The sequence below is a fragment of the Coloeus monedula genome, assembly GCF_965178545.1.
Source record: "Coloeus monedula genome assembly, chromosome: 13".
NCBI classification, from domain to species: Eukaryota; Metazoa; Chordata; class Aves; order Passeriformes; family Corvidae; genus Coloeus; species Coloeus monedula.
The window spans coordinates 11,882,658-11,910,656 of NC_138793.1; the positions used below are offsets into that span (position 1 = coordinate 11,882,658).

At 37.9% G+C, this 27,999-nt stretch overlaps 1 protein-coding gene and 1 long non-coding RNA gene across 2 annotated transcripts; both read right to left on the minus strand.

Annotated features, from left to right (window-relative positions):
- Positions 1-19: 19 nt before the first annotated feature.
- LOC309577798 lies at positions 20-27,994 on the minus strand. The gene is made up of 4 exons (XR_014226785.1): positions 27,895-27,994; positions 19,551-19,635; positions 12,349-12,399; positions 20-152 (listed from the first exon to the last, which is right to left on the minus strand). It is a non-coding gene; the product is annotated as an uncharacterized lncRNA (long non-coding RNA).
- LOC309577777 (leukotriene B4 receptor 1-like) lies at positions 13,003-14,013 on the minus strand (the record flags this gene model as incomplete). The annotated part of the gene is made up of 1 exon (XM_082290004.1): positions 13,003-14,013. One exon carries the CDS (start codon positions 14,011-14,013, stop codon positions 13,003-13,005), a length of 1,011 nt encoding a protein of 336 aa, XP_082146130.1.
- Positions 27,995-27,999: the final 5 nt, after the last annotated feature.

A 27,999-nucleotide genomic window follows, 5' to 3' on the forward strand; every position in this document is an offset into this window, starting at 1 on the left:
TACCTGACAGGGGTAAAACAAGTGAGTGAACAAGTTTGATGTGATAAAAAGTGTTGTCTCTTCCCTCAGGCTTTTTTCCTACTTGCTAGTGAAGTCTTGCTCCTTTACCACCACCTGTGGTTGGTTTTGTTTTGTTTCCTGGGAAAAAAACCCTGAAATAGAAACAAACATGTAATTGGAAAAATACTCCAAATTAAATGTTATACAGAAAGCAAGCAATTGTAAAGAGAACTATGTTGTCCAATAGCAAACAGCATTCACAGAAGAAAATTCAAGCAGAGGTAGCCAAAGCAACTACAGAAGAATGCAAACACAATTCTGCAGCTAGAAGAAGACTAATAATGAGAACAAAGATATATTGTTAATACAAATGATGGAATGGGAAGAATTATAAACAAAGTCATTCGCCGAAAGAAAACATCAAATTAAGTATTGACTGAATAAGTTAAGTAAAAAATAATTTTTTTTTTTTTAAAGCCCCACACCTGGAAATGTAAACAAAAGGAGTTTTTAGAGAGAGATGCCAAACAGAAAAGATTAACAATGGAAAAAAAGTCATTGAGAGCCATAGAATATTTTCCAGCTTGCTGTGAAGGCTGGATTTAGAGTAAGGAAGATGAAGGCAGGGTATTTATAACACATGAAATTAAACCTTTAGTTTAAGAAAATTAATTGGGAAAGTATTCTCCTTATTTTTAAGTATAGTTGATAGACAAATAAGACCTTCCTCTACACTTGTTTCAGGAACTGCTTACTTCTTTCTACAGGTTAAATAGGGAGAACAGAGAGTGACAAGTGGCTGAGCCAAATTAACAGTTCTTGGAGTCCAATCCTGTCCCCACCTTTCCAGCTTCTCTTTCTTTTCTCCCCACATCTTTCTTGTGTCGCCTCCGAAGTTTATCTGATTAATTTCAAGGTCAGGCAACAAAACTCACTAACTTGGGAAAAATGCACACTTTGGAAGGTGGGTAACTTCTGTTGTTTTATCAGGTTGAACAACCTGCAGCCAGATGAGCTCCAGAGGTGGCTCAAGGTAAGCAGGGGGATCATGTAGCCAAGAGCAGAGAGGGTTACAGGAGAAGGGCACAGGGAAAAGGTAAGTGCTTTCTGGCAACAATTAGCTTTTACCTTAAGTCATAACTTAAGCACCTTAGTTAAATATGTAAAGTTAGATGGGGGAAACTGTGCCACTGCCATCCTTTATGTTCACAGAGGAGGTGCTATTACTATTCTTCAACTTGTATCTTCACATTCTTAGGTCTCTTATTCATATTAACCAAATCATCTCCCCAGAAGTTTAATTAAAGCTGAATTAGGAATATCCACCACTGCCAACCTCTCCTGTGCTATTCTGCTCCACAGCACTTCTTTTTTATTATACTACTGAAAGTATGACACTCTTTCAACAGGAAGCTAGTATTTGATTTATACACTTGCAGGTTTAACACAAATCTCATGAATCCTGTTGAGTTTTATTTTTAGACTCAAAACCTTACATTATGCAAATAGATTACAATCTGCATTTTCAAATTTTCATTTCTCACTGGTGTTCACTGTTTTCTTGTTTATAGAGCCTTTGGTTATATATCAAAAAATCCCTGATTCTTTAATATACCTCATACTTTGATATACCTTAGTCAGGAAGGTTTTGCATGGTATTCAGACTAAATTTAGCCAATTTACAACTTCTTTTCTATTTCTAATATCCAGGCTGCTTGCCCCGATTTAATGATGTTGAAGCAAAAAGTGGGACAAGGATTCTACTCCCTGTAGGTACAGATGTACAAACAAGCTACTGCAGGCCATGCCAGGGTGTGAACCCACAGCACATCACATGCTCTGCAGAAGCTCTGCAACCTGTTCCTTCTCTAGTTTGTTATGTGCTCTTACTGCACAAAACTGGACTTTATGATACCTTGGTAGCCAACAGGAATTTGTGCAAAATATATACTTATTCAGGCTGAGTGACCATGCTCGGCCCTTTGTCTTTAATATACAAAATTATTTTCTTCTGGGAGTTACAACTCTCCAATATCTTTAGATAGCAGATGGATCTCAGATTTCAATCACACATGCACATGGCAATAGACTACATGCATAAAGAAACTGTTGTAGACATCACAGATCTCATCAGGAAGAGTAAGTACACTTTAGGAAACTCTTCCAAAAAGTCCCTTGAAACTAGCTCTCTTTTGGGGAAAATTTTTATACTCTGGTTCCTCTGAAAATTAAGCTTGGGAGTGGTCATATTAAAGTCAATGAGGGGAAATAGTGCATGCAAGAGTTTTGCAGGAACAAACTCCTTGCACATTCGGGATTTTCCTTGCTGTTATAACAACTGTATTTGATTGACTTTAGTAAAACAATCTATTTATACTGTGAAAATATGACACCCTCTGTACACCAATCTCTCCCTATATCCCCCAGGGTCTGTCCACGCGCACAGATGTGTTCCTGTGCGCTGACTGGTTCCTTGTGTTGCTTGAGCAAAAGGTTAAATGATGATTTGTTAGCTCATCAAACCTTTTCTGAATAGGTATCATTTTTCTCTGTGTTCCGGTGAATATGTAAACACTGTAGATTCTAAAAGAAACAAATGCCAGAGGCACTGAGGTAGGTGTGTTACATAAAAATGAAGCTCAGTGAAAAGTCGTGTGACATCTGCAGCACCCGCCCAGCCCAACGTGCTGAGTAACAGGGTGAGAAATGGAGAGCTGTGGGCACGAATAACACATCAGCACAACTGCACTCTCATGGGATTGTGTTTTCTAAATACAGTGATGCATAATGCGCAGCCCGAGTTGGATTCCCGAAAAAAGCAGTCCATGATAAATCCCTGAAACTAAGGAAATACCTGAGATAAGTATGTTGTAGACTGAGAAGGAAATCCATTTTAGATGAATGTATAAGAGATGTGGCCTTCACGTTTTTTGGCTTCTCTGAAGTATAATTTGCCCAAAATTAAACTAATCTACAAAAATTCTGTCCTGTGCTATTGTGCTCATTACGTCTACGTGGAAAATATACAATCAATTTGAAACATAATTTTAGAGGCCTGATATTAAAATCACAAATCATGACACAGCATACCAGAAAATATACTTTCAGATTGTTAAAATCAGGGATGATACAACAGGGGTCTTAAATATATTAATAATTCTAAAAAGACATTTTCATGCTTCTAAGACATCTTACAGCAGCCTCTCTGCTCATTTCTAAAAGAAGGGATTACCTGTGATGAATATAAACCAACTATTTGTGTATGATCTTCCCTGTGAGTGTAAGAAATAACCTGGGATTCCAGTCTGACCTCTGAGACATGTTGAAATTAAATACCTAAAATGTAGGTGTTCACTCTGAAAACTGGTATTTTTCAGTTTCTGCAAAATGATTTTTCCAGGTTAAAATTCCTGTTTCATATTGCTTTGAGACTACATACTCCTTGCTTTTGCTTAAAACGTCTTTAGAGACTTTTGCAACCGAAACATAAAACTTTAAGTTGTGGGGAACTTTGTCTATAAAGGCAATTATTCATATCTTTAACATATACTTCAGCCATTCCAACTGTACCCTGAGGAAATGTTAATTTTTAAACTTTAATGTATTATTTTAATGTAACTTTCTCTGTTACTATTTCTGCCTTATTCTCAATTTAGGAAGCTACTTGGCAAACCCTACTAAGGTAAATTCCATGCCAGTTTAAGAAGTCTTCCTTCCTTAAGAAGTTTATCTATGTACATACCTAAGTGGTGTAAATTCCTATAGAATTTATATCACTTTGATGAAAAAATCTAAGTATTTTGATAATATAAAAATTTTGAAGTGTTGCCCATCTGCAGCATATGACGATAATTTCGTTAGACCTATATTTAACTATGGTAATATATTATTACACTTATCTCACTCTTACAATGACATTCATTGTGTAGCCTTGGGTACCTCCCTTCACCTTCTGTTTTCCTGACTGTAAACCAGGAATAGTAACAGCACAGCCAGGATTCACACACAGCCTCTCTGAGCCGTGCAGAAGGGCTTTGCTGGCAGTCAGGTCATCAATGCATCCCCTCTACCCATTCTTACCTTTGGCTTTCATTATGAGGCATAATGAAATTTATACAGGAACGTTTAATATTAGATACAAACCTGCACTCCTTGCCCAGTATCACCAACCATCTAAAGTTGCTAAGAATGTGAATTCTTCTCAGAAAAAACCACAAACAAAACTCTTCTTTTGAGATTCAGGTAATGTTGGGGCATTAAAAGGAGTGCCCTCCTGACCTCCACTCATGTCCTGAGGCAGTAGATTGGGTTACTTGGTATCATTGTCTTGGCTTGGATAACTGCTCATAAAGTTACAGAGTTTTAAAATTCCTGCAACACCACTTATTTCCAGGAACACCTGCAGCTCTGGTTTCCATAGGCCAGTTTTAAATTTAGTAGAGAAATATTTCTTGATTTTTACTGCCTTTCTTACTAAAGTAACCCCATAATTTCTTGTGGACTGAATGGAGTCCTACCAATTCTGTTAACCACTGCAAAGAAGCAAGTTTTCATTTTCTGAACTTCTTTTTTTACAGATTAAAATCCTTCTCCCTCAAATAATAATATTTAAAAAAAACTAATGCTGTATTATTTGCTATCATGTAAACATGAATTACACATCCAGAGTTAGAGTTTAAACAACAGATTTCAGAGATAATTAACTGTTCAAAGTAGTTCATGGTGTTATAGAAAAAGAGATAAATCCTTTGTTTTTTCTGGTATTGGATTTTTTCGTTATTACTGTTTATTTAACACTGCCCTTTGAAGAATTGAATATACTATAACATTAATCAAAATATAGGAAGTTGCTAGCTTAAGAGGCTTATCTTTATCTTCTGATCCGACAAATCAAATTGGGTTTCCTGTGGGGCTTTTTGCTTGTTTGTTCACTTTACAGCAAAGTACTGATCTAAGGCACATTTCTACATCACACTTACAGCCTTTACCAATGATCAGATACATCATACTTCTGCTTAAACAGGAATGATGGTGAGCTACTTCATGGATGGAAAGGGGAACAAGAAGAAAGAAAAGGAAGTGGTTGTGCCTAAAGCAGCCAAGGTGAAATGTATGTTTAAACTTACCCTGAAAGCAGGAAACTTCACTACCCAAGCTTAGCAGTGCAACACTGTCTGTGTTTATTTCTCCCTGTACATGTAGGAAATGAGAAGGGATTTCCTTGGCACACAAAAAGCAATGGCAAGGTGACAATTTGGATGTGTATCTATTCATTATTTTCTCACTGTGCTACTCTGACATGCCAAAAAAGAGCTGGGGATGAGCACACCTGCCATGGAACTGCTGCGGGAGGTCTGGCCCGGGGTGAAGCCACAAGGGCCTGGCCCAGGCAGCAGGGTCCCAGCTCCTTCAGAAACGGTGTTTCCAAGCTGCCATACACATTTAGAAACTAAACAACTCTAAGAGCAGCTGAAGCACAAAAAGGGGTGTTATGTTCCCTGCTATAAGGAGGAATGTCAGTGTGAGGAAAGCATAGGACAGACCACACTGCCATAGGTCAGCTGGAATAGAGGCCTGCTCACCTCCCACAGCTCCCTCACGCAGGGGAAAACCACAGCAAAATGCTCCCTGGGTACTTAAACAGTGTCATTGCTTTTGATACACTTTAGTACTCGTGGATAACAATAGTAATTTAAAATATTAAATAACACCACCACCCCTGTGTGAAAATATCAGTGTGCCTACAACTATTTACCTGAGTTAAATTATATAGCAACAAGGAAACAAGTACTCTATAGACAATGCAATATGAATTTGGTGCTTGGGAAATGCATAATTATATTTTAAACACATACCAAGCATTTTTCTTCCTTTGCTGTTGTGCTCAGGATGCTAAATATTTAACTTTATTCAACCAGTGGTATCATCGAAATGAAATGAAAGATCCTATCACAGGGCCAATCCAACAGTTACACTGGGCTATTTAATTGTCTGGTTAACTCAAGCCAAAGTTCAGTGACCCACAGCAGGTGAAATTCTCAGTGCAGAGTGTGATAATATCTTTGTGATCAGAACAGCGTATGCTTTCCTAGCTCTTGTGCTCATAGAATTTCTATGTATTTCCAATGGTAAAAAGACATAATTTTCCATATCTTGGAGAGAGCAAAGTATCTTTCTGTGTAGCAAACACAGAAAAACTGATGAAACTTGAAGAATCAAGGGAAGAAAAAGGGTTAGATGTAGGAAAAAAATACTCTGAAGTTCTTACATTATAATTCTTCTTAATTTGTAATATTAAAGGAATGTAAGTATAAGTGAAAAAGTAGCAACCTTGAAATAGTAAAGAGTAAAATCAATATCATTTTTTCTAGGAGGCTCCCCCACTTTTTACAAAGTTGCTAACTTAAGCCATTACATAAAATGGCAATTGTGGCTTATGGGCATTATTCCATGAACAGTTTGCAGTTTCCTGTTCTTGTTCTTTGTGTTTCCATTGCTGCTGAGAATGTATCAGGTGCCTGCATGCACTAATAACCCTTAATGACCCTCCACTCCACAGACCCTGCCTATAGGTCCAGGAGGCCATATAAGCTCAGGCCTAGAACTTCACCCACTACTTGACCTGTGCTGTCAGATTGCCTGTTTGAGTTCTGCCCTGGCCATGCCTGTGCTTGGCCATGTACCTTGTTGATACAGGCCCTGACCTATGGACTGACTTCCTGACATGACCCTGACTGACTACTGTGGTCCTGCTTGGTCACACTGCCTGTTTCTAATGATGCTTATCTCAATGGGCCTGATCCTGATCCTGACCTTGACATACAGACTGATTCCTTGGCTTCTTCTTTGGGCCAGCTCCATCTGCCCAAAAACAGGAGCCTGGAGTGAAACCAGAGAAAGAAAATCTTCAATTTTCACTTTACTTTAGTTGTCACAGAACAAAATAAGGTGTGTAATGTAAAATAGCTGGGGTTTAGTATAATATACAATGCAAATCTTGGGGTAGAATGGCTATTTAGGGAAATGGTTATTGGGTAGAAAACTTTAATTCATGAGGTCTGCTTCCTAGAAGTGCTATGAGAAGTTCTTCAGCAAAATCAGTTTCTTCTAATTCTGATTGTTTTAAAAGGATTAATCAATTAGTGTAATGCTATTCAACATGACAAATGTAAGAGGATTAAGCCAAGTCTTGCTCATAGACACTAAAAGCATTACATACAGAAACAAAACATTGCAATAGAGAAAAAGGGAATTTGAAACCAAATCTATTGATTCTGTTTTCTGCTTTACTCCTAACAATTCTCTTATTTTCTTAAAGGCAAAGCTTTTGTGATTTTCTTAGCATGGATAGCTTTAAGACTGCAAGAACCATTTTTAATTTTAACCACAAGGAAGTCAAGACTTTTTGAAACTTTTTGAGAGCATCTCAAAATTACCAAAAGCCTAGAAATCAATAATGTCACCTGGCAGGAGATGTGAGCTACTCAAATTCGAGTCAAGGTCCAGATCAACACGCTTATTGATTGTTTTGTTGGGGGAGGGAAGGGGAAGTTGTTTCCAGCATAGACTTCTCACAAACTGGCATGAGGCATTACATTCTGTCAAATATTCTCAGCTTTCCTACTTCACGCAATATTTGAAAAAATGTGGGCTTAGGCTCCTGAAGAGTGAGAAAGAGACAGACTAGATCGCTCTGAAATGAATAGAAGTTGAATGCTTAATATGTTATAGTGGTTTTTTGTGAACATTTCTTTCTCAATGACCTGAACCTTAAATATGGTTCACAATTGAAACAATGAACAAAGTACTTCACTACTTGTTTCAGTGACTTCCGAAGTACTAAAATTAAGCCTAACCTTTTAAAATGGAAAAGCCACACGGTGGCAGGAGTGAACAAGGCATGTAAAAAACCTGCCCTGCTAAATTCTTCCCTCAGTTTTAACTACATAATGATCCCTTCTACAGCACAGCTGAAGGTCTGTGGCTGAATTTTTATATCTAACAGGCACTAACATAATTAATTAGTTGCAATGTTTAAAAGAAGTCCATAACTTCTAAGTTTCTGATACTACTCACCAACTTCAGCAGGAATTACACAGTAAATGTTAATATTACGGTAGCTTCTGAAATTATGTAGTAGAGTTAAGATATGGAATCTGCAACCTGGTTTCAGATTGTCTACACTGCCATATATTCCCAGAGCATCAGTGATGCAGTGACTAGAAGCGATCTTCACACAACTATTCTCCTGTTGTGGCTCTTATGGTGACACTACCTAGTTAATGACAGGCCATAAATACTGCTTCAAATTCACAATTCTCCAAAAATGAAATATTTAGCCCTTAATTTTTCATGGAATGTGCTACACCATGAGCAGGTCTGCTATGCAAAAATGAAAAGCCTGATTTTTCAGTTTAAGATCTAGCAAGAGCAGTCTAAACTTCCAATCCTCCAATTTACAACCATCCGGACATACCCTTCACTTCAATCACAATACACTGCAGATGTCTCAGTGCAGTTCACACTGTTCTCTAGTTAATGGCCAGTGGAAACAATGACGCACTTAGCTGCATATACTGTTAAGTACCTACACAGGTGCAGCCAAAACTGAAGACGGACCAGTTACTTTTGCAATTAAGATATAGTTCTGATAGCTGACTTCTATTAGATAGAGTGGATTTTGCAGTTTAGCAGACGTATAATCAGGATTTCTAACTTAAGAGCTATGACTCTTTAACCTGTATTTGAAGACTTCATGGCATCTTTTCCATTAGTTCTATCATTTAAATCACTGACTCAACATATTCCATAAAAATAATTTTCATCTAATCTGAACATTTCTTCAACTTCAATCTATTTTAAAATGTTGAACCTTACTAAGAATCATCCACAGGATTTTTTAGCATATTTGATTTAAGGGGAAAGAAGACACAAAGGAATCCAATAGTATATGATTCTCTTATCTCCATACCTATCAGTGCAAGAACTTTCTTAGGAGTGTAAACAGTGTTGTAAAGTTTATGAAATCCTGGTGTCCCTCATCATAGCCCTGGTCACACCCAACTCTTAATGCTAACAGGAGCAGCAGAAGTTACTCACCCTCTCAGAGGATAGGCTTATGTCTCTCTAAACTCTGTTTTATTGGATTTTTTTTTTCTTTAACCTATTGACCACCAATGGAGATCACACTGAGAAGTTTTCTAATAAATAACTGTTTTAGTGATTAACTGATCTGACAAGAAAGCATTCATAAAAATCTTAAACTGCCTTACAACTAAATAGTTTTCACTTCCCTGTCTGTTCTCTTTTAATACTCAGCTTTCATGGCTGAACTTCTCAGTTTCATTCTAAGTCCATATATAATTCTTAATAATCTTGACTAACTTATTTCTCATACTTCTCATTTCTCATATTTTACTCAAAAAAGCCAATAACTTTTCTTTGGCTTCCCTTTTCCTAATATAGGCAGAAAAGGGAGGAATACAAGAGCTGTACACTAACCTGTAGAGAAAACCTTCACCACCGTTAATATTTGCTAATTTTGCATCTTCTAAAATATTTATTCTTTATCAGACTCTTGTTTGAATGTGAAAGAATTTGCATTCCTATGTTGTTTCTGTGCCATCTGTTAGCTTCCAGGTTCTTTTACCCTTTTCACCCCAGCACTGCAGGCAAATCTTTCATTTAGTCCTGTTAATTGTAACCCTAAGAGCTCCATAACTGCAGCCTGAACTGTCTTTAAAAAGTCTCATAACTTTTGCTTTACTTCTTCCTAGAAAATGTTCTGGTGGTTTAAAAAAATTATGTTTTTCTTTAGTATAATGCAGTTACCCTGTTTCTGCTTTCAGATAAGGATCTCTGATTTCCCTTGTGCTACTCCTTAAATTACGAGTTGCCTGTAAACATTCACAAAGCTCCATTGTTTTAATCCCAATAACTGTTATAACTCTTTTACTGTGATGCCTACATAAACATTTTGATGTCAACAGGCAACAAATGGTGTAAGGCTGATGCTTTCTCTTTATGTTCTTTTCTATCCTTCTTATATATTGGCTGTAGAAACTAAAAATTCTTCAGACTTTCCTTCAATCCATTTAATACAACATAAAATCACTTTAAGCAGCATGATTCTACTACAGTAAATGTGAAAAAATCCTGATGTAAATCCATGGAATGTTCACAGCAAGTTTCAGGCTGAGAAATACTGAAATGTTAAGAGATAAATGTTAGGAGATTATTAATTTTTACAAATGTGAGAAATTCAAACTATCTGGTCACCTCCTAGTACTCAGTGTTCTAAGCACTGTTGCACTGACTGCATCATGCTCCCTGTGCTTCAGTGTAGTCTGAGGTGATTTGACTCAGGTGATTGAAGTGGCTCTCTCTTAGCTCAGCCTTTTGCCTTGCTGTGTCATGAGAAATAGCTGGATACTGAAACCACAGAGCAGACTTCATAAACAAGGGTGGAAAGATTAGGAAGTAAGAAAAAAAAAGAGGAACTCAAATGACATGAAGCCTCAGTTTTCTCAGGAGAATCTGAGTGTGTCAAGATTTACTAGGAAGATTGATCTCACCTCCAAGTCACTATTTTGATCTAGCTTCAACAATAGACAGATGTGAGAGCACATTAGCACTGATGAAGTGATAAATCTGGCTGCATTACTAGACCTGATGTGTACCTGCTCAAGGAAGCAGCAGACAGCAGCATCAGCTTGTACTTTTAGGTTAGCCCTAATGGTGCCAGTTACATGACTGTTGTGTTGACAAAATATTACATCACTGGGGGTTTTAACTGTGCCTACCAACATTGGCAAGAATTAACTCTATTTACTCTACATAAAAGTGAAATTAGTTAAGGTTGCTATATTAGTATCTTCTACTACTTCTCAAACAGCCTTCAAAAGAAACACAGTTCTTAGAGATGGTTGTCTACTGGAGGCAGAACCAAGGCCATTAATAAGAACTTAAGAGGGACAGCTCTAGCTCCTTGATGGACCTCATGTTTTACAAGGACTTCAGTACTGCAGTCATGAGTAAAAAGCAGTGGAGAAAAAATGTGAAAAATTAATATTGAGGCAGAAAATTCATGCACAGACTGATAGAAAGGAAAACTTTAGCTTGTACTAAAGTTTGTCTGGGTCTTCTTCCACCCTGTGAGTTGTGCAATGCTTAACTCCTTGTGGTCTAGAAGTTCAGTTGCAGAGCTCACGGGCTTATGAGGTAGTAAATCTCCTCATCTGTTCTGTGTTGTTGAATAGTGAGTGATTGCTATCTCAAGAACACATTGCAAAAAACAGCTTCACTTTTTTATGAGTAGATAACTGGAGTTGCTTCTTTTTTTGTGAGATAATGTCACATTGCTATATTGAATGTACTATAGCAATTAAAAGCCATTAGAGGGGTGAAAAAGAGTGGTAGGTAAAAGATGGGGTAAAGTCTAACGGGTTTCATCTGTTGCTTACTATGTGCTGCAAACAAGACCTTGCTATTGAAGGAAAACCCTCTGTGCTGTGGACTTTTCTACTATTCAGGAGAAAAAATACTTTTTGATAACAAGCAGGAGTAACAAATATATATGCAAAATTTAGAGAAATACTCTTCCATTAACAGCTAAGGATTTCACTTCCTCATGTTTATTTTAGTTTATAAGCTAAATTAATACAACTCAAATATCCTTTACTGTGACACAATCAGACTTAAAAAATTAACTTCTAGTTAGTATTTGTAATTTCTTTGTAAAGATGAGTAATGTAACTATTTACCAGCTGTCCAGAACAGGGTATATGAAATTACAGTATGCTTCGTAATCAGTAGTTATCTTGATCTTATTACAAATTATTGACTTAAAAATTAACAAAAGTAAGCATAAAATATGTTAGGCACAATTGAAATAAATAAAACATCAAAAGCAAACACTTGATGCCATGCAGTTTTTTACAGTGAGTTTGCATACATTCACAAAACTAAAGACCTTGCAAATACAAGTCTTATTGGTTTCTTATGGCAAAGTCCACTATTCTATAAGAGAAGAAAAAAATACTGCTTTTCTTTGCAAGGCAAAGTTCTTATGATATTAGACACTTTGTACTGCTGCCATAACTTTCTTACACATAAAAAATAATACCAGGGACCTCTCCTTCCTCCTCACCTGAGCATGATCCAATTCCCCCATAATTTAATACACATCTTGGAAGCTTAACTTCTTTGAATCAAAAATTTTGAGGATACTCAAAGTATATATATTTAATACACCAATAGTTTAATTGCCACTGAAGCATGCAATGTGTTTGACATCAAATATAGCATGCAGTCTGCAGTGATGTTAGCCATACCACACGGTTCTCATACCTCCTGCTTCTTCCAGAAGAATGTCACACTCCACATTTGACTTGTTCAAACCTACTACCCCAAGATAATGCAGTAAATAAGCTTGACTGTGTAAACAACCCTTATTACTTTCAAACCTAAATAAAGTAATGAATAAAAAACAGCTTTAGATTTTCCATCAAGCCAGAAGAGTTTTGTGTCATTAGTACATTTAAAAACCATTCTTATCCATATAAAGAATTTAACTTCTTAAAACTTTAGATTATATAAGGATTTTTGAATATGCAGTAATTTTTTTTCTGAAGAAAAACTTAGTTATAAGCTTTCAAAATCTCTCCTTTCCACATGCAGTTCTTTTCTGTTTTCTGCACACAGACTTTGTAGAAATCAGAAATAATTTTAACGGAAAGTTAAAATGCTGCATTTCTTACAATTTGAGCTTTTAGCTACCTTGCTGAGGCTCTCAGCAACAGTGGAATAGTGCTCATTTCATGATGGAAATATTACATTATGAACTGGGTTGTCAATGCCAATTGTTATAAAACACACAAGAAAAAAACCCAAAAAGCTTTTATTTATCTCCAGCTTTCCCTGAACTGCTCAATAAATGAAACTGAGAGTATGATGAGAAAGGACTGCTGAAGGAATGGCACAGATTATTCACTGAGTTCCTTGTCAGAGATTTTCTGTGCCTATCAAAGGATCTTCATGTTTGGCTACAACCAGACTTCTTTTCTTGTCTTCCTCTGTTACAGTCTGACTGATCTGTTCAAACAGCTTTGACATCTTGGCAAACCTCAGGTGATTCTGAAACCTTCGTGCAGCAAAAGCATAAAGCAGAGGGTTAATACAGCTACTGATGAATACGAGTGCTCCAGAGATGTACACTCCTTTGTCTACAATTTCTTCCAGTGTCAAAGACATCGCCTCATTAGAGAGTTCTGTTTCAATTGAAATAATATCCAGGATGTTAAAGAGATGGTGAGGGACCCAGCACAGAATGAACGCCACCACAACGCTGGCAATGAGACGTTCTGATCGCTGCTTGGACTGGTAAGTCATTCTGCTTATTCTTCTTGCAACACACACATAACAAGTGCAAATGATTAAGAAAGGGATTACAAAACCTGCAAGGGTCTCCAGCAGAAGATATGACACTTTCTGTCTATTAGAAGAGTAGTTGCGACACGTGCATAAAAGTCGACCGTTCATTTCTTCTGTCTCTTGAAATGGAATGACAGAAATGCCAAAAGCAATAGACAGGAACCAAATGAGGAACACAATCAAAGAAATTTTTCCTTTTCTTCTGTATGTTTGAATTGTGAAAGGGTAAAACACAGCCATTAGTCGCTCCAAGCTGAGTGCTGTAATCAGAAATATACTGGCATACATGCTGCAGTAAATAATGAAAACCAGAATTTTGCAGAAGATGACTCCAAAAATCCATGAGTCAGCAAAGGAGTAAATCCAAACTGGTAAAGTGATCAGTACAAGGACATCAGCAATGGCCAGGTTCAAGATCAGCAGGACTGAAAGAGATACTTGCTTCATTTTTGTACAAACAGTCCAGATGACAATGCAGTTTCCAGGGGTGCCAATAATAAATGACAAGCTCAGTATTATGCAGACTACTGACCTCACAATATTCCATGTTGAGTTGACACTGCTTTCCTCAGCTTGACTCATTCTGGAAATTCTTCCGTTCTTGGTTGCTCTGCGCTCTGCTTTATTCTGAAGGTGTTGGCAAACTACTTGAAAGTTCTCCTCTAACTGGTGTTCTGAAGGCTAATACAGACTATGAGCTCACATCCTCATGCTCACTCTTACAGACATCTGACCACATATGACAGTTCCGGTTGTTTAGGAGGACGGGTATTTTTGCATACAAAGCAAAAACAAAAATACAGTACAGGACCTGACTTTGCTGTTAGTTATATATCCATTGTGCTTCAGCAAATTTTAAAGCATGTTGCTAGTCTTTCTAAAGTGTCCCTATTTAAAGAAACTTGCTACTGTTGTGATCTTACTGATCTAATCAACGGCAGTGAGGAGAAAGAAACCCTTTTTATGCTATTCTACTCTTGCTCCTATGAATAAACTCAGCACTTTATAAAAACAAAAAAAAGAGGGGTGGCAGGTAAACTAAAAATGTGCATTATACGTTTGACATGAATTTTAAAGCACAAAAAGGTGTGCTTACTACCTTCACGTCATCTTTTTTAATTCCGCAGAAAAGAGTCAAACATATTTTAGAAACACCCTGGCATAAAGGAAATCAACACTTGTCCTATTTGTACTGTACCAAAGAATAACCATCAGAATATCCGGTCTGGATGTAGAGTTATAGGAGATGCTTCATGTCAGAGAGAAAATATATCATTATGTTATTGTCCTCCTGTGCCAGCAATGGGCTATAACTTCATGACTTTTCCTAGGAAACTTGGTAGTCAGTGCAGTATTCAAATCCTAAATGAATCCTAAGTTCTTCAGAGTCTAGCCAAAGAGTATGAAACTATTTTGCTATCCCGATCTCAAAACATCTTTTGAAGTTCATTTCTAAAATGTTAAAGGAGGAACTAGAACAGCAGAGCCAACAGAAATACTCAGGAAGTGGAACTGGAAGGGTATTTACCATAAAAAAAGATGCACAGAAACAAAGGAGTTATTTATAGCTTTCTTAAATTTAAGAACGTGACACAGATTATTTCCCTAATTTTACAAACCTGGCAAACACAGTGCATAGTATTAAGTCAAAAAGTATTTTTCACCATGGAAAAAGGATTGCAACATGAGCACCCCCAAAGCAGCTTAGCCAGTTTTGCTCTCATAAGAGTATAATGAGATCGAAAGCAAATCCAGAATAAACCCACTGAAGTAAGTATTATATCTTTAAAATACTATTTGTGTAATAAAGATTTAAATTGGGATTTAATCTGATACATGATTCCAGTTCCCTTTTTTTCACCACATTTAATGAGCATTGGGTAGGGGAAAATCTGAAACAAGTTGTTTGTATTCTGAAGGGAATTTCTGGAAACCACTTGTGAAAATTAACTAATGGGAGAAGTGCTGGGCAGTATCTCTTCTTCTAATGAAATCACCTTTACATACATTATTTCTCCAGAAGTACTTTCGTAGACTATTTTTAATTTATTGCCAGTGGCATATCTAGATTGAACTAAATTGCAGATTTTTGTTGGGAAAAAGATAATCAAGGAGAGATGTCCAGTATCTCTTGTCATCCAGTGCTACAGGGACTGGCAGGTTCTTTAAGTAAAGTCAATCTAGATTATGATTGTTGTGTCACACACCGACTATCAAGACTTTGACCTGAATTGCAGAGAGCCCAGGTGACTAAAAGCCTACATAACCAAAGGCTCTAGATAGTAAAGAAAGCTACACTGATTACTAGAAATTCTGCTTAACTGAAAGCTGGGAAAATTGCTAAAAATGCTGTGCAGCAGTAAGGTACACTAACTGCTAGAAATTGTAGATAACAATAAGGTATGCTGATGAGTGAATTTTTACATCATAATAAAGCTCTAATTGTAGCTACAACCTTGTCCTCATTCTACCAAGGATCCCTAAAAGCACCTGTATGTTCTGTACCATTGTGTGACACCTCTGTAGGATTTTCCTCTCTAAAACTTTACTTTTGGTGGAAAAGAGCAGTTGTCTGAACCATTGGTATGAGTACAGTTCTAATCCAGTAGCGTATAGATCTGGCTGAACTTCCGGAGCATCTGCCCTTACATTTTCCAGAAACACGTTTCTCCACTTGAGTTGAAGTTTGCTTGCCAGACAGCCTCTGCCTCTGGCTGTATCTCTCATTTAAACAAGAAAACAAACGAATCTCTGAATTGCAGCCACAGTCTGGAACTTCTGTTTCAAAAAAACCCCAGAGAAGTGTTGAACTGCTAAGATTTCCTTGAGTAAGACTCTGAAGCCAGGCTATTAGACCAAATATCTCAGACATTGGAGTTAACAGTAGGTCAGGAGCATGTTTCTGAGCAGCTCTATGTGACTATTGGATCACTATGAAAACTTCAGACTGTAAGCTGTCTTTAATATTCTCTAAAAGTGTCTGGCTGCTATTTATCAAATTTACATTAGTAGCACACAAACTTTATGGGCAATTTAGCAAATATTCCCATTAACAGGGGAAGCAATGTAATGTAGCCAATAACATGCTAAACACAACAGTGGCTAAACAATTCAGTATCTTACGCACTCTAGTGACCACATGTGGGTGGGCTTTAATGTATGAATGCATTTAGACTTTGGACCACAGAAGTTCTGGTCTACTCCATCACAGCAGTGAAACTAGGCTGCATCTGTGTGTTAAAAAAAACCAAAACAATTTATGTTTTTTGTGTGCATGCATATTATATGTAGTGCAACAACTCAGTCACCAACACAGGAAATTTTCTGTAAGTCTGTTACCTTTAGATTGGCAAATAACTTCTGAAAACTTTCCAAGCTCAAAAAGTCTGTGCTTGAATAGAGTTTGCTTCAGCTTAAGTATCAGGGCTGTGTTTCTCTCAACCTTCAAATTATTTATTTTACTCTGAATGAATGTATGAGCTTCCCTCTGGTGAATGCTCTGTAATTTACACTACCCCTGAGCATATTCCAACAGCTGTGTTTGCACCCCTAAATGTAAATTGTAATTGATATTTCCACCTTTTGAATATTTATTCTGAGAATCAGAGTTTCACTTCAAAATGCTAAGAGCCTCTGTTCAAAGTGTATCTACCCCTCCACGCAATAAGAGCATCCCTGTAAGGATTTACAGAGTAGCAGATGCATGGCAAATCCAGAATGTGGAACTTGTATCTAGAACTCTACCAAGGAGACTTGTAAAACCCTCTTTCTATTTTGTCTTCAGAAGGATCCCCTGGATGATTGTCTAGTAAATGACTGTAGAATAATGATTATGAAGTATCACATATCTACTGACACACTTCAGATTGATGTTAAAACCTCATTTGTCTGTTAATATCAAAGGGAAGGAGTTATTAGTCTGAACCCCCCAGTTCTTCAGCCATTGAATCAAGGTGTATTTGCAGGATTTGTACAAATGTCTTATAACAAACTCAATTGCATGTGCTACTGAGGACATTGTGGAAGCGCCCCACTTAGCCTTGATCAAAGAACTATGGACTACTTCACAGCTGATCTAAATGTTGCTTTCTTGACTACAGGAGGGGCTCCTATATAAGTGGGATTTCATGGAGGTGTGCAGTAGCTAATAATGTCTCTGTTCTGCAATTACTGAAAAGGGGAGTGCAGTGTAGGAAAAGACACACAGCAGATATTTCTAAGGCTTTGCAGTGTTTGTGACAGCAGCCCATGGGGTAGCAAATCCAAATAAGAACACTCCCAGTGCTGCTTTATCAGAGAGAAAATAACCTAGGGAAGAACTTGGGATCAGTTACAGAATGTAATAAAAGATGTGTACTTTGCACCATAAAGTTTGAAATATTCTGTTCTGTGTGAATTGTTGTTAATCAGTATTCTAACATCATTAAAAAACTGTATTCCTTACCCAGCTCAGTAGTAAATAACGATAGTTTTATATGGCTGGATAGAGAAAACATTTCCTGTTCATTATGTTCAGGGAAAACTGCTTTAGGACTTGTGACAGGGAAGTGCTTCCAAGGCACCTGTTGTATGTGCATCAGACACGCTCACATACCAGCACCCTTCTTGCCCTAATAGACTGATCACTGGTAATCAGAACATGTTCCCATGGTGAAAACCACAGAAAAATATTTTCCTTGTACAGACATACCAGGTGCATTAGATTAGAGGTCTTAATTAAGATAGTGTAGAACTGTATTCATAATTCTGACTGTAAGCAGGAATATGAATAACAATTATGCAGAGATTATGGAAAAACCTATAGATACCTTTTCTTGACATTATGAATGTATACAGTTTTAGTGTCCTGTTCCAGGACAAGATTTTGAACAGAAAATACATAGATTTGTTACAATCGAGGGCAAGACTGGCCTGTTCAGTATAAGCTACCACTAAGTAGCTATTTGTACACAAACTGTTGCTAGCCAAAATCCTTAGCAATACAAGCATATCTGGCACTATAGTTGCTACTGGGTAAATCAAATACACTGTTTACATGCTCCTCCTTTTGAGTAATAAGTTACAGATGACAATACTGCTTGGATGACTTGCTGCTAAATATTACTTGATTTATTTTTTTATAGTTTAGCCAAATCTACTGCCATTTCCACCTTGTTTACTGGGATTGCACAGAGATATTATTTTGCTATATGATCAATGTCTCTTTTTGTTATTCAGCAGTGATGAAAGAAAGTTTTTAGCAAAGCACGTCTCAGTGAAAGACCTGTGATTAAAAACCCACAAACAGATACTCTGCAGTGCCTGAGCAGCAGCACCAGACGGCAGCTGTTCTGCCCGCGTGGAAGGGGCTGTCCGTGCACTTCTGTGTTTGCAACACAGGGCGGCACTGGGAAACCATCCCTTGGTTTTTGGCTGAGCCTGCAGGCCCGGCGGTGCTGCCTTTCTTTGCACAGGGTGCACGACGTTCAAGGCCATGGGTCTCTACAAAACTGATTGCTTTGCATAAGAAGATTAGGTGATTGTGATTAAAATGTCAACAAACTTATGGAGAAAAATCACAGTCTTTTTTTTGTCTTGTACATCACATTATTTTCTAAATACTTGTATTTCTACCTCTCTGCATTCTGTTTTGATACATATTCATTTCCAGTGCTACATTCTGTTTTAACTGATACAGTACGGACAGCTCCCTCTGTGACAAAAAATAACATTAATTTTAAGAAATAATTTTCATTTTCTATGCCTCTGAAGGAACAAAGTTTGGAAAGTTTGGTAATTATATTAACAATTGGTTCTTAAGTGTAGTTTCCATTTGTGTCTTCTCTTTGTAAAGCAGATCACATTGTGATCTCTTGGGTTGTGAAACAACCCTGTTCAGCAGATTTGAGCACCTTCGAAGACTTATTTAATTCCTTCATTACACACGCCTTAAGCTTGGGTCCCAGTGTGACATGAAGTCTTGATTTTGTGGCCTTGTGTCAGGAGGCTGGTAAACTGTGCTGAAATTAGAAAGACTGTACTGATTTTATGGGGAACACAAGGATCTTTGTCCTGCTCTGTAGTAGGCACCATGTGTGTTAGGAATGCCTGTGTGCTCAGTCACTTAGTAATTAGCATACCTGACATTCTGTTCTGCATAGCCAGAGAAACGAGCACCCTGTGCCATGCTGCTCTTCAGAATGGTCTTGTCCAAGCATTCTTAATCTGAAACAAAAAGTAATCAGGATTGATTCTGAGATGCTACACAGAGCTACACTGAGCTACACTAACAGCTATTTAGTAAACACATATATATTGTACACACATAATATATTGTATGGAAATAGTGTAAGATACGCAAACTTCAGGCACAGGTAATTTTTTATCATTCTGTAATGTGAGCTATTGTTTCTGTAGAACTTTTATATAATATTAGAAATGACTGGACAATGATAACTTCTCTATTAAATGAAGCAAGTGCTTTCACTGGAAGAAAGTGGTAGCACCATTTTCTCAGTTAAAAAAATTAATTATTTATGGAATTTAATAGAATGTAAAGCTAATAGACTGTAAAATCATCTGATGTCATACTTTTCCTATATTTGACTCTTGAGGCTAATTATGTGATCTGGTTTTAGGCAGAATTATTTCTTATGTTCTAGTGTTAAGTCAGATCAAAAAGTACTTTTAGCCCAGTATCTTGTCTCTGGTAGCAGCCACAAGCAGGTGCTTAGAGAAGAATGTAAGAACAAGCCATTTGTGTCTATACTTGTCCTACATATACTCTGGCATTTAGTGAATTACAGCTGAGGAGTTTCCCGAATCAGGGATGGTTTCTGTGTGTCTAATAAAGCTTTGTGGACATTTATTCTGTAGACTTCCTAAGCCCATCCTTGAACTCGTGAACTTTTAGCGCTGCAGCTTTGATCCACGCTGTGTGAAGACCCACCTCCTCTTGCTTGTTTACTGGTCTCCTGTTGGCTCCAGCTGGCTCCCCACAGTTCATATGTTGGAAAAACAGTGAACAGCACATCCATGTTCATCCTTTCCACAGTCCTTCCTTGATTAAACCCTACATCTGTCAGTCATTTCTTAGTTGCAGACTGAAGAGTTCTTACACACATGAATATACCTATATACCTTCCTATACCCCATATAGAAATCGTCCCATGCTTTTCATCATCTTCTCACTGTCTCTTCATTCAGGTATTTTGTTTCTTTCAGAGGAACAGACAACAGACTAGTTCTGAAATTCAATAGTTCAATTAAATCACAGCGTGCTGATGACGGAAAACAAAAGAAATTGAGACACACAGAGGTCAAAGTTCCCTCATCTCCAGTCTGTCTCACCCTGCTGCAGTGTAACAGGGCTGGCCATACTGCACTCAAACATGTTGGGTTTTTTGGCTTTTTTTTTTTTCTAATTGGGGATTAGTTTAGTTTACATTCAAACCACAAAAATAATAATTAGCTTTTGTCTTTCTCAATGCCAGTCTGTGCTCTAAGACTTAGAAGACTTTGTTCCAAAGGTCACTGTGTCATTCTTCCTTCATTTACTCCAGATGCTCCACAATCATAGAACTCCTCATGTGATGCAATTACCTTGTAATCCTTAAACCATAGGTTATCCTCTGACTGGTAGAGCTTTTTATCTCTGCTGTGTCCCCTATTCTGTGCTTAAACCACTATAAGTCAAGTATAATCTAAAATTGCCATTATTTGGTATTGTATGAAAGGCAGCTTTAATTGCATCTGTTACTTTTTTCTTGGTAGCTTTGTGTCTTGTTATGTCTGGCTGTGTGGGAAGCATTTAATCCTCTATGGTATTGAATGGTATCTCTTTAATATCTCTTCTGACAAAGCAAATGTGTGACTACTCTTTCTCTCATGATTGTTGTTTTCCTGTCTTTTGAGTTTGTGACTATTCACCAAGTCCTGTGGTATCTGCCCACGGTGTCACTGAAGCTCTCGCTGCAGCTGTGCTGCCCTGGCTCCCCTTGGGGTTAGCTGCATGTACCTCATGTTGGCCCAGCAAAGTGTTTGCCATGTGCAACATATCTGATACAAAGGGTTGGTTTTTGGCACATTCTGAGGTCTGTTAGTGAGTGAAAAACAGACAACATAGTATGGAAAACATGGCTAAGACTCTTGGTAGACACTGCTGATGAGTATCCATTGATAAAATTACTAGGGATCCCCCTTGGCATGACAAATCACAGATCCAGTCACAAACTTTACCCATGTTCTAGTCCTCTGATGGAAGTTTTGAACAGTGTTAGGCTCAATTTATAATTTAGGAGATTTGCTAGGTTGTTGTCATTATGTAATACTGACTTCTATAAAAGTTTATACAGATATCAAGAAGACAACTGTAAAGGATGTAAAAGCAGATTTTAAACACACATTTATAAAGAACTCACATTTTAAACACTATTAGTCTTTCTGTATTATCTGAGAACAATCATCTTGTGTAAACACAAAAGAAAAACATCAGTACTGTCTAGCAGATTGCCAACATGAGGAAATACCCAATAAAACAGAGTAAGAGAGCAGCTTTGAGAGAACTGTTTTCTGCAGCTAATCAATGCATCTTTGCAGCACACAAACACAGCAGAACCATCTTCACAAGTTATGTTAGAATGAGGTACAAGTAGAAGAGTTGAAATTGCTTCATAATGGTACAACCTTTTACAGGAACACTCATGTATTTCTTGCTTTCAGCAGAAAATTTGTTTTCATGTCACATGATAGCAGTACCCAATTTTTCTTGCTTCTCTGGCTTGTAATCTGAGCAGCTTCATTCCCAGCTGCCAAGCACTGATAGCCAAATTAATTTCACCATACCATGAAGAAACTCTTATGAGTGTTAGTCTATTGTCATTGTAGCACGGCAACAATATTTACAACATCTCAAGCTGTCTTTAGCATACTAATTTAAAAAAAAAAAATTTCCACTAAATCCATCTTCTCAAAGTACTATGTCCAGATAGCCTTTGGTAAGCTTCCCATTTCTAATATGTCCACAAGGGTCTCTAAAATACCATTACTCAGGTTAAAACATGACAGGTCAGTTCACTGCTGCCTGTTTAATATGTCCTTTATTCAGTGTTGTTACCAGGAATGTGTTAAAGGAAATGGTGGAATTTTATTAGAATATTCATTTGACATTTATTTATTTGCCCAACAGAACTAACAAAATAATTGTCCTGATCCAAATTTGATCATAGCTATGATTTGAACAAAGGATTAAAATAATGGCCTTCAAAAGTCCCTTCCAACCTTAATTTCTCTGTAACTGTATTTTTGCACTGACATGTTTGATAGAGCCTCACATGATGCTACTCATGATGCTGCTGATTCAGCCATTGCCCCATGATTAACTGTTCCCACCTGCCTGTGTCTCTCAGTCTAGAAGGAAACTGTGTCCTTACAGGAATCATCAAGCAATACTTTTTAACTTAATCTGCCCAAAGGACGGGACAGTAAAGTGCCTGTGCATTTGTAGCCTATCTCTTACTGTAGAACATGGTACCAGCAAAACAGCAGATCAGGCATTTATTTTTACATTCAGTGGCAGTCAAAATTCAGATCTTAACAATTAATTTTGTTAATCTTGTTAACTTTGTTTGTTTTTAATGTTAATCAAGAAACTTTGCTAAAATGTGGGTCTGCTAAAATGTGGGTCTGTCCTATTTGGTTTTTAAGTGTAGTCAGTTTTCCTATTCGTATCTAGTTTTTAATGTGATAATCTGGATTCAAAGGATAGAAAATAAATGGGTGGTCTATGGACATTACATCTTCACATCTAAGATGACATTTGCTTTACAGATGTATCTTTTGGTGGGATTGCATACACATTTCAGAGCCAAAGAGACGTAATTATAAAATGAAGAAAAAAATCTTTACATATCTTTTAAGCTCAGGTAAACTCTCATTTTTTAATGCACCAACTAAAGAGGAACTCTCAGATTGTTTCTTACAGGCTGAAGCGAAGTCTCTCAACAAATGTGATCAGGGTCAGATGTTTTTCCATCCTTCAGTGTTGGAAAAATTTAGCACCGAAAATGAGTGAGTGAAACCTTATGGAGACTAGGCAAAGACCAACATCCCCTTCAAGACATTACTAAATTACTGACACCAGTTTCAGTTCTTCTGGACACACTTGTGTTTGCAGAGATGGATTCACTTTTGTCAGTAATCCATTGGATGCAGAAGTAGCAGTGTTGTGTCTCTTCAGAAGTAGCTCTGAGCTAGCAGATTTCCTAAGCCCTGTATTTCTCTGTGACTTCCCTGACACCCTGTCTGGCTGGGATACCAAACAGGTGTGACACTGGATGAAACTGCTCATTAAACAGTGGGCTCTTGCCTTTTCATTATCTGTGGACTAGAATCCTGAAATGCTGCTGCTTGACTCATGTCACTGTGCCCTCTCCAACCACCCTAATTCTTGTAAGACTTGTTAAGCATGCCAAATTCTGCTTTTTCTCCAAATCTTCTCTTCACAGAAAAAAGTACCTTGTCTGCAGATTACAACCACCTTGACAGCTTTCTACCTCAGAGGGCCTCAGTTTCTCTGCACAGCAAAAGGTGTCAGGTTCTACCACTCTTGCAATGCGCTGGGAAGTTGTACTTTGTGGGAACTTGTGCAAGACATAAACTGTCCCTGAGGGTTCAACCTACTCAGTTTTCATCACAACATGGATTATATTTTCAACACTTTTCCTCATATATTTATCCTACACAAAATTGTATCTCCCCTTTTCATCTTCCCATGCCACCCTTTATTTTTAAATTTTTAAAAATTCCATATATTGCCTAGCTCCAATTCCAAAATTCTTCAGTAGTCCAACCCAGAATACCAGCTCTGAGTAAATCTTGAGTAAAAGTCCCACTATTTAAGTCTGAGCATTCTTGCTAAAAATTTCTCACTCACAGATTCTAACAAAACTCTCTTTGAGCAGGAATTCTGAAATTCAGCTTGTCAGTAATTAAATCTTCACAATTTACTATGAAGCTCTGTTACATGGATGGTTTACAAGGACAAACTGATTTGCTTTAGCAAAACATGAGTCAAAGGAGTAATACGATCTCTATTATATGGCTTAAAGGTTTGAAGAGAGAGAGATGACAGCGACTGTTAATCTGTTAATTGTGGTTATCCTACCCTGGCTCTGAGTTTGTGGGTTGATGTTTATGTAAGTCTATATTTCAGTACTCCCACTACCCAATTGCCCTCTTCCCTTTTTTCCAGTCCCTCTTTGACACTGTAACCAAATTTAGCCAGAAGGACAATGAGGAACACAAGTTTTGTTTATAGTCCCAATGCTACTGAGCAGACCCATAGGCAACAATATGGAAGTGGATGTGAAGTGCTGAGGAAGCAGGGAGAAGTGAAAGGAGGAAGTGTCTTTGCAGCCCCTGTTCAAATATGTTAGATTGTGCCCTGGGACTGTGCTACTGCGCTGAGGTGCAAGGACAGAGTAGATTTGTGACAACACTTTTGGTTGTCTTCAAATCTTTCTTTGAAACTGGCTGTCTTCTACTCGTGTGTGTAACTCAGCACAGTCCTGTTTGAGGGTATTTGAGCCAATACAAACACCACTTAAATGGCAAGGATCAGAGGCAAACAGAGAATTCTGTTCAATCAAATAAAAGACATTTAAGCAAACAGTAGATTTCTGGAAAGGATTGTTACTTTTAAATAACCACTGTGCAAACTCATATCCAACTCACAATTTTTGTCAAGTTGCCAGTGAAAGCCCTCAAAAAGTCTTAAACAAAGATAATGCTACTGACACCGTAGTTTCTGGTGTTTAATATAATTTATTTCTATGGTGTGGACTTTTTGGAAGAAGTAAAGAATATTTTCTTAGAAGATGGATTATGAACATGAAAAAAAAATTCTACAGTGGTAACACACTGGCCTTTGAATTATGGATAATGATTTTTTTTCATTTCATACATAAGTGAAAAAGATGCAGTACTTCTTTTATCAGTAGTTCAACTGTAACAACTTCATTTTCCATTTCTAGGCAGCTTTGGATACGAAACACGTGAAGGAAGCAGTATATAGAATGAATTTCATAAAATAATAACCCGGCTGGCATTTTACTGGCAGTTCAGTTGTGTAGTTCTGTTGGTTCTGTTATTCTTTGAATCTGCCTTGGATGATGACTGGTAGATTTCTGTGTGGCTACACAGGGTCATGTTCCCAAACTGCTGTTGGGAAGTCATGGCCTGTTGTCAAGTCATTCTCTGTGGAGAAAGAGCTGGATTGCTCTTCTAACAAAACAGCCCCTGGAAATAGTTACACTGACTCAATTAATAGCAGGGTATCATCAGCTGGAAAGCAATGCCGTGTGTCCAGGCTCCTGGGTTTGTTGGTGTGAGTGACAACAGGACCAGGCACTCAGTGTGAAAACAGAAATTTGCTGTGCATATTTAAACCTTACAAAGGCAAAGAGCTTAATTTACTTTGTGTTTAAATGCAAATGGTCCTGATCTCACAAAAGGACACAATAAAAGGAAAAAACCAAAACCAACATACACTACTTGATTCACCAGCTGAAAGACAGTTATCTAAAGAGCCTGGGGTTGCAGGAATAGCTATTATGTGCTTAGAAGCCTTTTCCTGGAACAGAATTAGATGGAAAATATTTTAGTGAAGTGCGAAGACATTCCCAGCTGTCAAAACAGCACAGAGATTTGTAAAGGAAATATTAAGATTGGTTTGAAGACATCTTGAGTAGAATTAATGAGGAAATGGTTACAGAAGTGATACCTATGTGATAATCAATAGGAGCACTTGTAAATGCCGACAAATGCAAAGTGTACATCAAGCCCAAAAGGCCTGTGCTTGAGAGGCCTACAGCAAGGCACAGAAAATCTGTCCCAAGATGATGCTTTGATGCCACCCGAGAAAACCCACAAGATGAAGAGGACTTGACAGGTGTCATTCCTTGAACCTTGTGTCACAGTACAAGTGATCCCAGCCAGGCTATTTGGACATATGCATTTTGGGGCTTTTGACTATGAGAGAAAACTGATTTCAGACACAGTCATTCTTTTAAGTACTGTTTTACCCTCCCATAAGGTCTTTTGCTGCATTTTGTAACTTTTAATTCGTACACCAGGTTCACTGTTGCAATCAGTTTTAGTCAGTCATACTTGCACACCCTGCAGTTTGTTTTAGTAGGAGGTCATTTCATGTCAGCACTTGCACAGTGACTAAGCACCTGTCTTTGGATTTGTTGGATGTAAATACACAAGGTGTGGCTGCTGCCTAGAAAAAGGCGAGTCTAGATTTAGCCTCAGCCTTACCCTCCTTAAATGATTTGTTGCTTTTTCTTCTCTTATTTCAGGAGGAAGACGTATTCTTCTCCTTCCATGTCAATGCCAAGACAACATAATTTTTCTAAACTCCTCTCAGTAGGCTTCACACACAAATCTCTGACACGTCTGTCTTCAGGAATCACAGAAGTTGTTGAACACTGAATTCAGTGAGGCAAGAAGAATTTCAATTTTATACCTTAGTTGGTAGGAGTTACCAAGTCACTGAGTAGTTTTCTACTTCTACTTGTCTTTCACTCACATGTCTTCACTTGTTATATTGTTCATGCTAGTGTATTAACCATTCAAGGTAGGAACATTTCTGAAAATTAGGGGGGATGTAGGAAGCTGTGAAGCAGACAGTGCAGTGCTCCTGTTGCAAAATAACCTTATCAGAAATAGCTTTATCCTGAGCATGAATTGATAACATAAGGTTCAGAAAGTGTGTTTCCACAGCAACAGTAGATATATGAGTGAATCAAGGAAACCTTATCTGGCCCATCAGCACAATCATTACTGATCATGAGCTGTTGTTACACTGGTTCCAAGTACCATTTTTTTGTCTGTTTAGTTTCTTCATCTGTGGATACCCTTCCTCGTTCCTCTCCACACAAAGACACCCACCAAACTACCTGTACACCAAAGAGAGCACGTAGCCCCTACTAACTGGTATTGCTGAAGCACAAAGGCTTACAACCCTTCTGGTTCCAAATTACTGTAATTACAGGTCTGCCTGTTCTTGTTACATATTTAAAGGTCTAATGATTTTTTTTCCCTCTCAGTATTGCCAAACGCCTGATCTCAGGGATCCTCTGTACCAATTAGCTCTCATGTTAGTCGGGTGTGGCCTGAAGTGCAGATATGCCCATGAGCTTCTATATCAGATACTCCGTCCTTTGACCGTGTAATAGTAAAATTCCCAGTTCTCCCATGTACTTTGGCTTTCCCTTAAACGATTCTGACCACGCCCCTTATGCGCTACTTATTTTTAGACATGTTTTGCAGCAAACGCCCATTACTTCGCTGTTAGAATTTATCACGACCACACAGCTGTAGACGTAACAGTGAGAGACAAACGCTCTCCTCCCTCAGCACGTCTCCCTCCTCAGAGCGTTCCGTCGGCCCCAGCCCGGGGTTGCGGGGTGCCCTCCCTACCTGTCGGCCACACTGACAGGGCTTTCCGCGGGGAGATCGAACTCCCACAGCCAGGGTCGAGCGGCGGCCGGTCGGGCCCTCAGCGCTCGGCGGTGACGCGAGAGG